The sequence below is a fragment of the Natrix helvetica genome, assembly GCF_964273705.1.
Source record: "Natrix helvetica genome assembly, chromosome: 1".
Taxonomy (NCBI): Eukaryota; Metazoa; Chordata; class Lepidosauria; order Squamata; family Natricidae; genus Natrix; species Natrix helvetica.
The window spans coordinates 353,965,844-353,976,647 of NC_138548.1; the positions used below are offsets into that span (position 1 = coordinate 353,965,844).

The window sequence follows — 10,804 nt, forward strand, 5'->3', positions numbered from 1 at the left end:
AAGGTTACCCATCACTGTACTATACTGTTAGGCTGTAGCTCCTTTCCTAAAATCTCCAGAGGCCAAAGTGTATTCACCAAGGAGTCACACCCCACACGGCAACAGCCCTTACAGATAATCTTATTGTTTTCTAATCTCGGCTCAGAAATCTCTTCCGAGATTTCCGGAGGGGCGGAAAGGTTATTTCTAACCTGCCTGCAATCCTAGAGCATAAAGAACGTCAGTGTGAAACGAGGACTTCTTTATAACATTTTAATGTATCAATATGTTTAAAAGCCACCGATGCCCCTTTGTGCTTGACTCTTAGCTGTCTGTTGTTTTATTCCAATGCTAACGTCATTATCACTCTCTCTGAGACTGCATGTTAGACCTGAACACCGACTCTGCCCCTCTAGGATGTTCCTCTTGGGTGGATGTGTCTATGAAACGTGGAAGAACTCTGATATGAATCTGTTCGTGGACCACCAAGCTGGGATTTTCTACTACTGCTTTTCGCATAGGAGGAGCATTTATGCAGCTTCTTGGCGATGTATACTATATACTAAGCTTCCTGAGAGGTGAGCTAGAAACAAAGCTCTTCCCACACTCGGGCACCTGTGTGTACAGTCTCTCTACTGTGTTGACCCTCAAGGGGATCGTTATCAGTGCCTGTAGTCTAAGCACAGATATGGCGTCTGGCCAGTGTGGGTGTCCTTTTGTGTATTTTCAACTGGGAGCTGGTCCGAAAACTTTGGCCACATTCGGAGCACTTATAAGGCTTTCGTTCGTGTGGGTCCTCTTGCGCTTCGCCGGCGATGCTCTCTCATCGAAGCTTTCCAAACACTGGCGCGGCTTCTCACCCGCGTGCATCCTTTTACGGAGCTTTAGGTGGCAACTGATCCGGAAGCTTCTTCAACACTTGAAGCATTCATTGTCTCTGATGAGGGCATCTGACCAATGAAGCTTTTGCGGTAGTCTGGACATTTATATGGCTTCTTTGCTGTGTGGATCTTGCTGTTCTTCATGAGGTTTGTTTTGCAACCAAAATTTCCCATATTGTGAGCAAATAATACCCCCTTTTTTTTTCTTGCTGAGGAAGTGCTCCCCTGCTGAATGACGGGAAGCTTGCTGTTCATTTTCTAACAGTGTAAGTATTTATGCAGTTTATCCTTGAAGATGTGTAGTAGCTGGAACACTGTGGGTTGCGCACCATCTCTGGCTCCTCTGAATTCCGAATTTTATTTCATTTTTGCCACGCTGGAAATTGGTTCTTGTAACTTTTGATCATCATCATCTTCAGGCTTCACTGGCTTTCTTTCCTAAATGCCTTTGTGCTCCCGGTGGATTTATTCACTTTTCTTTAACCCCAGAACCCCAGAAATACAAGCTTTTGATTCCCTCCAAACTCTTGCAAATGTCTATTTCTTCAGATCTTCCCACCTGGAAAGTCTTCTCTTTTAATATCAGTTCATATTCTGAGAGAAAGAGGAAAATATATTTATGTAGCTTTTCTCCCCACAATGTATTTACAAACAACTTCTGCTGTGAGTTCTTGTGTTCCTGGGTCTCCTCACATGCCTCCTCTTTCCTCTTCCAATTGACCTTGTCTCTAAAAGGCCACCTCATCTTCCCCTCCTGCTTGATCTAAGAAATCCTAAATTCAATCATGCTCATTTGATGGTTTTCAACACTATCTGAAGACCCCAGCATGGGAGGACTTCAACATCAAGAAGACTCTCTTCTAGAGCAATAGAGAACAGTTCACATGTCACTAAGCCACCAATTTATTTAAATTTTTAAAAAATTAAACAGAATGAATGGGCTCACTCACTAATATTTTAACTATCATCGTAGCTTGCAATATTCTCTCAACACTGTCAAACTATTTACAAAGTCTGCACTACTATTAACCTTCTCATTGTTCCTATCACCCATCTCCTCCCACTTATGACTGTATGACTGTAACTTTGTTGCTTGTATCCTTACGATTTATATTGATTGTTTCATAATATGATTTGATTGCTTATTTGTACCCTATGACTATCATTAAGTGTTGTACCTTATGATTTGTGATGAATATATATTTTCTTTTATGTACACTGAGAGCATATGCACCAAAGACAAATTCCTTGGGTGTCCAATCACACTTGGCCAATAAAGAATTCTATTCTATTCTAATTTGGGAGGACCTCATCATTAATAACATCCTCTTCTAGGACTAAGCCACTGATTTACTGAAATATATTTCTTATTAAACACCAGTGGGCTTACTCACTAACAAAGTACAGCCATGACGGCTTTGGTACATGCAACAGTATAAGCCAATCAAAGTAGGTTATAACTAAGCTCAGCCTTCCCTAGGTGGCTACACTTCAATTCCCAGAAACCTTCATTCCTCATCAATCTGTGCAAAAGGACAGGTAAAGCAGTGGGCCAGAAGGGTGGGACGCTCCCCTTCCTTAAGATCAGGCAGAAACTAAATAGCTGTGGGGGTGGGGTGACTGAATTTGGATTCCACCAGCGGTGGTATTCACTTACCTTCCCTACTGATTCGCAAATATGAGAACGCACATCTCTGTGCATGAGCTTTTGGCGAAAAAAGGGCCTAAATGGATGCCATAGAGCCGGGGCAACTGGGCGGGGCCACCGACTTCCGCTACCAGTTTGGCCGATCCAGTCCGAACCGGTAGAATATCACCTCTGATTCCTACCCTATGCAACTGTTTGGATTTCCAGGCCTCCTCCCAACCTAAGAATCTATCATCTTTACCAAGAGGTTTACCAAGATCTTGCCACAGAGAAAATCTATGTGGCTGCTAATAGACAACATTCAGTTGATGGCACATAATCGATCCATCAAGTGATAGGTCCACCAGACAGAAGATGGGAACTTAAGTGGGCAGCTAGTCCAATATGATACGTTTAACTGGCAGCAAGTCTCTACAGTCTTGTTTTTCTAGGGGTCAGGTCTTCCCCATCCTGTGCAACCTGACCCTTTCAACCAAAGATTCTAGGAATCAAAAATTCCAAGATGGAAACTGGGACAATTTTCCTCTCCGGGAAATGGCATTTGGCTTGGTGAACTGTCAGATGTGAAAGACAGCACCATGGTTGATGCAGCTCTGCAAGACGGATTTTGAAGCCGTTTCCCTGGGCTTCAAAAAGAGAGCATCTGGGCTCAAAGCACCCCATGAATGTTTCCAACGATTGACTAATCTGCATCCTTACCAAATTAGTTGGCTTCACCATCACTCTCTTGCTTTATATCCATGGGAATCTTCACCTTTACAATCTCAAAGGCCTCTTCTTCCCGTTTTGGAGATTTTAGCATCGTATTCTTTGGGATGACTAAAAAAAAAAAAGGAAAGGAAAAGGAAACGTAATTCAAGAAAAACAAGCCCTGCAGCAGTTACGCACTAGGCTTAAATGAGTAACCCTCAAACCAGCTGGAAAGAGGGGCTCCAATTTGGAGATTTAATGCCCAAAAGTTACTTTTCTAGAGTCAATTTTGAAGTATGTATTTGCCAATAGATCACAAAATAAGTCAGAATGGGAAAACGAGTTGTTCTTGACTTACAACCAGTCGTTTTATGTAAAGCACTTCTGGCCACAGTAAAATGTTGCGGGGATCTCTTGGCACTTGGTTGGGCTGTTTTTGGGCTGCTTGTGACAGCTTGCAGCATCTTGAAGTCACATGACTATCATCTGACATGTTTTCCCCGCAGTTTTGCTGGGTTTTGACAAAAGATTCCCACTCAGAACAAGGGGTTTACTTAACGTCCATGCCATTTGCTGAAGGACTGTGTGATTTGCTTTAATGACCACTACAAAAAAAGTTTTTTTTTAAAAAAAAAAAACCCCACATTTTGTCCAGTCATGTGAATGCCTCAATTCACAACTCCCAACAACTTACGACCAGATGGTTGTAAATTGGATGGTTCCAATTTTGGAGTACTTATAGATGCAATTTGCATGCCCTTAACAAAAATAAAAAAGGGATGCGGTGGCTCAGTGGCTAAGACGCTGAGCTTGTCGATCAGAAACATCAGCAGTTTGGCGGTTCGAATCCCTACCGCCGCATAACAGAGCGAGCTCCCGTGACTTGTCCCAGCTTCTGCCAACCTAGCAGTTCGAAAGCACGTAAAAATGCAAGTAGAAAAATAGGGACCACCTTTGGTGGGAAGGTAACAGCGTTCTGTGTGCCTTTGCCGTTTAGTCATGCCGGCCACATGACCTTGGAAACATCTTCGGACAGCGCTGGCTCTTCGGCTTTGAAACAGAGATGAGCACCGCCCCCTAGAGTCGGGAACGACTAGCACATATGTGCGAGGGGAACCTTTACCTTTAATAAAAATACTTTTATTTCTTCTACAGCTAATATGACAAAGGAAAGGAAGTAGCCTCCGTCAGCTCTGTCAAGGTGGTTAGCAGCACTGAATTCGTTTGGGCCGCCATTTTGTAATGAGATTGTAGATGAAATGGCACAGAAGTGCAGAAAACAATTGACTGTAACTCTATAGCGTAACGACCAACTCCAACCGAGATGCTAGTATGAAAAGGGAACATTATGCAATTTTTTAAAAGGTTAAATGGAAACTAAGTGCATGAAAAGTTGATTTATTATGTTAAGTACAAAATTTTAAGATTGTGTTGAGAGCCAGTTTGGTTTACAGATAGTGCTCAGCTTACCATGGCACAAGGTGTCACGACTGCGCTGCTCCACAGCAGCAATTTTGGCAGTCCAGCTTGCCGATGTTAAGTAAGGAGCTCACGTGACTGCAAATTCCAACTTCCTACCAGCTTCCCCATTGACTTTGCTTGTGGGAAGCTGGTAGAAAGTGTAATCACATAGCTGTGGGAACACTACAATCACTAGAACTCCAAGGACAAGTCTTAAATCTCTTCTTTCAGGACCACCCCAAGTTAGAATAGTCACTAACTAGTCTTAATCCAAGGACCACCGTGGCTAAAAAAGCAAGAGAATCTGAATTCTAGTTCTGCCCTAGGAACGAAATAACAAATCTTGCCAAGAAAATGCAAGGCTCCATCCGAGAATGAAAGGTCCTTGATGGTCTCCGAGCTTGGTTATTTTCTTGCAGGCATTTCATGGCCCAAACTAGGTAACATCATTGTCACTGCGTTTATTTTGGTTTGCTAGCTGTGCTGAAGATTTACTGCGCAGGTCACAGTTCTTATCTGACAATGATTTACTGCGCATGCACTTACACATTCCTTCTTAACTTCCTCTTCTGATCTTCTGTTCGCCTGCCAAGGAGGCAGGCGCATAGCTCTTGCCAAGATGTAATTAATTCAGTTAGCAAGCTTGTATTTTTACTTTCTTTTATATGAAACATGTTTTTATTAGATCTTGCTTGCTTCGGGTTTATTTTTGCTTATTCAGAAGTATACTGCCAGGAAAAGCCACGATCCATCATCATTAATTACAAAGGTTTGAATTATATTCCTTGACAATCATCAAGTGTACTAATAACAACCAAGTAACAACCACGCTCGGAGAGCACCCCTCATTTCAACCCTGAGTTACAAAGAGTCTCCTTTATTGGTGCCAGTCCAAGTCAACAAAGACTTGGAAGACACCCAAAAAGTTTCCCCCCCCCCCTCACCCCATAATAATTTAAAAAAAAAAAAAAAAAAGACTACAAAATCAGATTTTAAAATTACAATACCTGTAAACATCAAATCGGATCTATATCTTTTGAAAGATTCATGGTTTTCCGAGTTTTCAGGAACGGCAGATCCTCTGGCATAACTAGTCGATGGCTGAGGATCATCAGGATGCTCTATTACTGTCGATCGGAACGGTAAGAGGGAGGGGACTGGAACTGGGGAAGAAACAACTTTCTTGAGGAACCCACTATGTCTGCTTTCCACACTTTCTTTCCTTTTTTCTTCATATATTTCCCGATAGCACTTTAAAATTTCACGCATTTCCCAGTGCACCCGTCTAAAACGTTCCACGTCTGGATCCATGCTCTCCAATTCTGATAAAATTTTGTTCACCCCTGAGAAAACGCTAGCCAATCTTCTCAGACTGAACGTCTTGGGCTGAACCTCGACAACTTTTTTCACTTCTTCTTCTTCTTCTTCTTCTTTCCGCTCTTCTTTCTTTTCTTCCTTCTCAACTTCTTCTTCCACAACCTTCTGCTCTTCCAGTTCTTCTTTCAATTCAATTAAATCTTCGTTGGAAAGCTCTCCCTCCGTGTACGTGATCAAACTCTGCACGTCTTCAGCCTCCACCTCCAAATCGAGGGATTTGGTGAGCGCCAAAATGTTCTTATTTATTTCGTCTAAATTTTGGTGCTGGTCAAATTCCTCCAAATTATCTGCGAGAGCAGCAAAACATTTCAAGCACTTTTTCCAAATCCCTTGCATGCATTTCACGCTAACATCCTGCCACGCTGCCGCGATGATTTCAATGCAATCCAGGATATTGTAGCTTTTCCAAAACTCGCTCAGTGTTATGCTCTCATTTTCCATTGTGGCTAAGGCTCTGGCAAACACTTCGTGCAAATAGTAGGCCTTGAATGCTAAGAGAGCTCCCTGGCTCATAGGCTGTAGGAGCACGGAGGTGTTTTGGGGTAGATATATTACCTTTACATTAGGGTGGAGACTGCCAAGATCTGGGGGATATCCAGGTGCTTTGCTTAAGAGCAGAAGAATTCTAAACGGGATCCCCTTTTGCCAACAATATTCCTTTACTTGGGGAATGAAGCAATTCATAAACCAATCGTCAAAGAGAATGGGCGTTATCCAGGCCTTTGGATCGGATCGGTAATAAATGGGCAGTGTGGTTTTGCTAATGTTTTTGAACATACAGGAGTGGTCAGATTTGAAGATTACAAATGGCTTCAGCTTGAATCCGGCAACATTTCCGCCCAATAGTACAGTTACTTTGTCTTTGAATGCTTTGCACCCAGGCATTGCCTGGGCCTCTTTGTGTATGTAGGTTCGCTCCGGCATTCTTTTCCAGTACAACCCAGTTTCGTCCATGTTGAATATCTGGGCGGGAAAATAGTTCCCTTCTGTTATGATCTCATCAAGTTCGTTCAGAAAACGTTTGGCAACTTCTTCGTCACCGGTGGCAGTTTCCCCTGACACGTGCGTTTTCTGGTAACGAAACCTTTGCTGGAATCGCATAAACCAGCCGCGGCTGGCCGTGAAGGTTTCGGTGCACTCCTCGCCTGCTCGTTCTTTCAGCGTGGAGAAAATGCTGCGCGCCTTGTTCTGAATGAGGACGAGGCTTACCGGAAGCCTCTTCTGTATCTGATCTTCGATCCAGAGGATGAGGAGTTTCTCCATTTCGTGGATGAGGCCTTTTCGCTGCCTTGTTATACTTACATTCATTCCCGAGGATCCTTTTATGGCCTCTCTGATCCTTTCCTTGTCCTTCAAAATGGCGGAGATGGTCGAATGGGCCAGGCCTTCTTCTCGAGCTATATTCGTCACTTTCTTCCCATCGGCATACGCTTTGATGATCTTCATCTTCAAATTGAGGCTGATGACTTTTCTTTGCTTCTTTCTTATTCCATCGGGGGTATTGGCGTTCTTTCTCTTTGCAGGCAGCTTGGTATGGGATATAAACATATCAACATGTAAACAAGCAAATAAAAATAAGGGCGGGCTATATGTGTTGCTAGCTCTAATAGCAAATACGTTGACTGAGAGAGTGTGAAGATGCGAAGTTGTAAATGCTCATAGCGGTCACAAAATTAATTAGGTATTACAGGTAGCCCTCAACTTACAAATACAACAGAGTCCCAACATTTTTGTTGGTAAGTGAGACGTTTGTTATGTGAATTTTGCCCCCCCTTTACAACCCTTCTTGTCACAATTGTTAAGTGGATCACTCCAACTGGTAAATTAGTAACATGGTTGTTAAGTTAATCTGGCTTTCCAATTGACTTTGCTTATCAGGAGGTCATAAAATGCGATCCCGGGACATTGGCAATTGTCATAAATATGAGTCAGTTATAAAGCATTTGAATTTTGATCACATGACCCTGGGGACGCTGCAATAGTTGTATGTAAAGTAGTATACGTCTCTTTTTTTCGGTGCAGTGGTAACTTTGAACGGCCATTAAATGAACTGTTGTAAGTCGAGGACTACCTGTGCTATCATATTTCTGAATGGTCATTAAAACAAAGTAGTTGCTAAACAGGGAGTGGCTGCACCTCATTCTGGGCAATTTCCTGCAAAACAGGAGATGACGTCTTCAGATACAAACTTTTGGCTGGCTTTTTATAAAATAATCCTGAGTTCACAAGACAAAATATAGCCACTTCTCATTTAGCTGCTACCTGAGTAAGCAACTGTTCACCAATAGAGATAGTCCTTTACTTAACATACCTCTTTGATTTTTTATTGTTTTATCAATGTATAAAATACAAAGAAAAACAAAAATAGGAAATTAAGGGAAGGAAAAAGAAAGTGAGAAAGAAAATATGAGGCAGTCCTCAACTACAATTGAGCCCAAAATTTCTGTTGTTAAGTGAGATATTTCTTAAGTGAGTTTTGCCACATTTTACAACCTTTCCTGCCACAGTTAAGTGAATCACTTCACAGTTCAGATGGTAACACGGTTGTTAAGTGAATCTGGCTTCTCCATTTATGACAGTTGGAGAGGGAATCATGCAATCATTAAATGGAGATTCACTTAACAGCCATCAGATCATGATTCATGTTTATGACCATTGCCCAAGTATGAATTTATGACAGTGCAATGGTCATAAATATGAATCATGATCTGAATTTGGATCATGTGATCATGGGGCTACCGCAACGGTTGTTTTAAGTGTGAAAAAAACCTATCACCAGGCACTTTTTCAAAGTGCCATTTTAACTTGGCGAGCCGTTGTAAGTCGAGGACTACTTGTATAGTACAGCAATAAAACAATGAAAAGCTTAATTTTCTCACCAACATACACAGTCCAAACAGAACAGAAACCCAAATTCTGCTACTACTGGTACAACTGATTAGTAACACAATTTCACAGGTTAATGGTTTTCCTGGCCTCTTGTACCACCTTTGTATTCTCTCCTCCTTCCTCCTCCATAACCCCCCCCCGCCCACTCTTTCCAGCTTTAGGGACCGGATTCTCACCTGGGCCCTCTCCACCTCCTGGGGGCAGAACTGCTTGAGATGCAGGGGCCACTGTCTCTCCATCCCCATCTTCTCCAGCGTCTCTTTCATCTTCCGGCAGGAATCCAGCTTTTTTCTGCCTATCCAGGCTTTCCCGCGGACGCTCGGATCTCGTGTGGCTTCTCCGGAGCTCCCCTCCCGTGCCTCTTCCCTGACTCTCCCCAAGGAGGCCTGGAAATCTCGGACATCTTCCTCCGACGGAGGCGGAGACGGGCCCGGAGACAGCCAGGCCACGTTTTTCAAGAATTCGTGCCATTCCGAGTCCCAATATCGGTGGCTTTCCTCCTCCGATTCTGTCTTGATGTGGGGCAGGCTGCCCCTGTTCAAAAAATCCTCAATGGTCTTCACTTGGACCACGATGGGCTCCCCTTCCTCTCTCTCAGTTCCTCCTCCTCCTCCTTCTTCCTCCTCTTCTTCTTCTTCTTCCACCACCTCCTCCTCATGCACCACAAGTTCCTGTTCCTCCATAGTTGCTGTTCTCCTCCCTTGCCGTTCCAGGAGAGGGAAAAGAAAAGGAAGAAGGAAACATTTTTGTTGTTGTCGTTACAGAGAAGGCACGGAGGTCCCCCCCCCATGTTGTTAAGGAAGGGGGAAAGACCCCTTTTCTACCTCTTCAATCTCTCTTTTTAAGAGTTGCGGAATTAAATCACCTCGTTGAATTAAAGCCAGATTTCCTCCCTTCGATGGGATTGTGTAGGTGTTGCTTTTTAAGGGACTCCCTAAAAGTTGAATAAACGGGCCGGGTTCCGAGCTGGGTCGAAGAAGCCACGTGGGCCGCCCATCCCGGGTCTCCCCTCCAGCGTCCTTCCCTCCAGAGGCCTTTTTCTCCCCACCCGCCCCACGATCGCCCCCCACCCGCACCCGGGGGACTCCCTTGCGGAGGATCCGGGGCCTTTCCCGGGTGAAGGGGCCCCTTTCCATACAAAGTCCGGCCAAGATCGCGACCAGAGCTCCCTTCCTTCTTTTGTCTTTTTGTTGCTGTTTGGGGGACGAGGAGAGATCAGGCCCTTTCAAAGGTGGTGGGGAGAGAAAAGCTTCTTGCTTCTTTCTTTCTCCACCGATTGACTTTTACGGCCTGGTGGGTTTTAAACTGCCGGTTTGCAAGCCCACCAAAGCCCGGTTCAATGACTTTTCTCGAGATCGGGGGTGGGGGGGAACCAGCAATAATATATATATTATATATATTATACACATACATACACACGATCATATATATATATACACACACGACAAGGAGGTTGCACTGCCGCGAACATTTGTTCACCGCTTCCGCATTACTTTTTCTCCCCCCCCCCCCAACTGATTTGCAAAACGAGGAGTTGCTTCATTTGCTTTGCATTGCAACCCACCCCCCACCCTACCCCGGCAATGCTTTCCCCATTATTCTCGCCCTGCCCGCCGCTATTATTATTAGTATTCCTAGCGTTATCATTATTATTATTGTCGCTTTGCTTTTGCCATGCGCCTTACCTTTCCCGATCGGGCTGCAGCCTCGCGTTCTTTTTCGGAACGGGAGGGGGTGGGGATAGTGGTGTGGGGGGTGGGGAAGAGAGGCCGAGCTGGGCGCCTCTTCGGCGACACCTCTCTAGACCCCGCCGCTCTATGGCTTTAACTGTTTCGCCGGCTGGTTTTTTTTTTTTTTTGTTCCTCGCGCTCGCTCGCTT

General features: G+C 44.1%; 1 protein-coding gene across 1 annotated transcript; it reads right to left on the reverse strand.

Annotated features, from left to right (window-relative positions):
- Positions 1-237: 237 nt before the first annotated feature.
- Positions 238-10,760, reverse strand: LOC309385189 (tigger transposable element-derived protein 1-like). The gene is made up of 5 exons (XM_081939338.1): positions 10,611-10,760; positions 9,102-9,625; positions 5,667-7,563; positions 3,208-3,327; positions 238-1,454 (listed from the first exon to the last, which is right to left on the reverse strand). The coding sequence occupies exons 2-4, from the start codon at positions 9,606-9,608 to the stop codon at positions 3,212-3,214; spliced, it is 2,520 nt and encodes an 839-aa protein (XP_081795464.1). The 5' UTR covers positions 9,609-9,625; positions 10,611-10,760; the 3' UTR covers positions 238-1,454; positions 3,208-3,211.
- Between the last annotated feature and the right edge of the window lie 44 nt (positions 10,761-10,804).

Coding starts and splice junctions, on each gene's coding strand:
- LOC309385189 (XM_081939338.1), bottom strand. CDS start 9,608: ATGGAGGAACAGGAACTTGTGGTGCATGAGGAGGAGGTGGTGGAAGAA. Junction 7,564..9,101: donor AGGAGGTGGAGAGGGCCCAG/GTGAGAATCCGG, acceptor TCCCATACCAAG/CTGCCTGCAAAGAGAAAGAA. Junction 3,328..5,666: donor ATCCGATTTGATGTTTACAG/GTATTGTAATTT, acceptor TTTTTTTTTTAG/TCATCCCAAAGAATACGATG.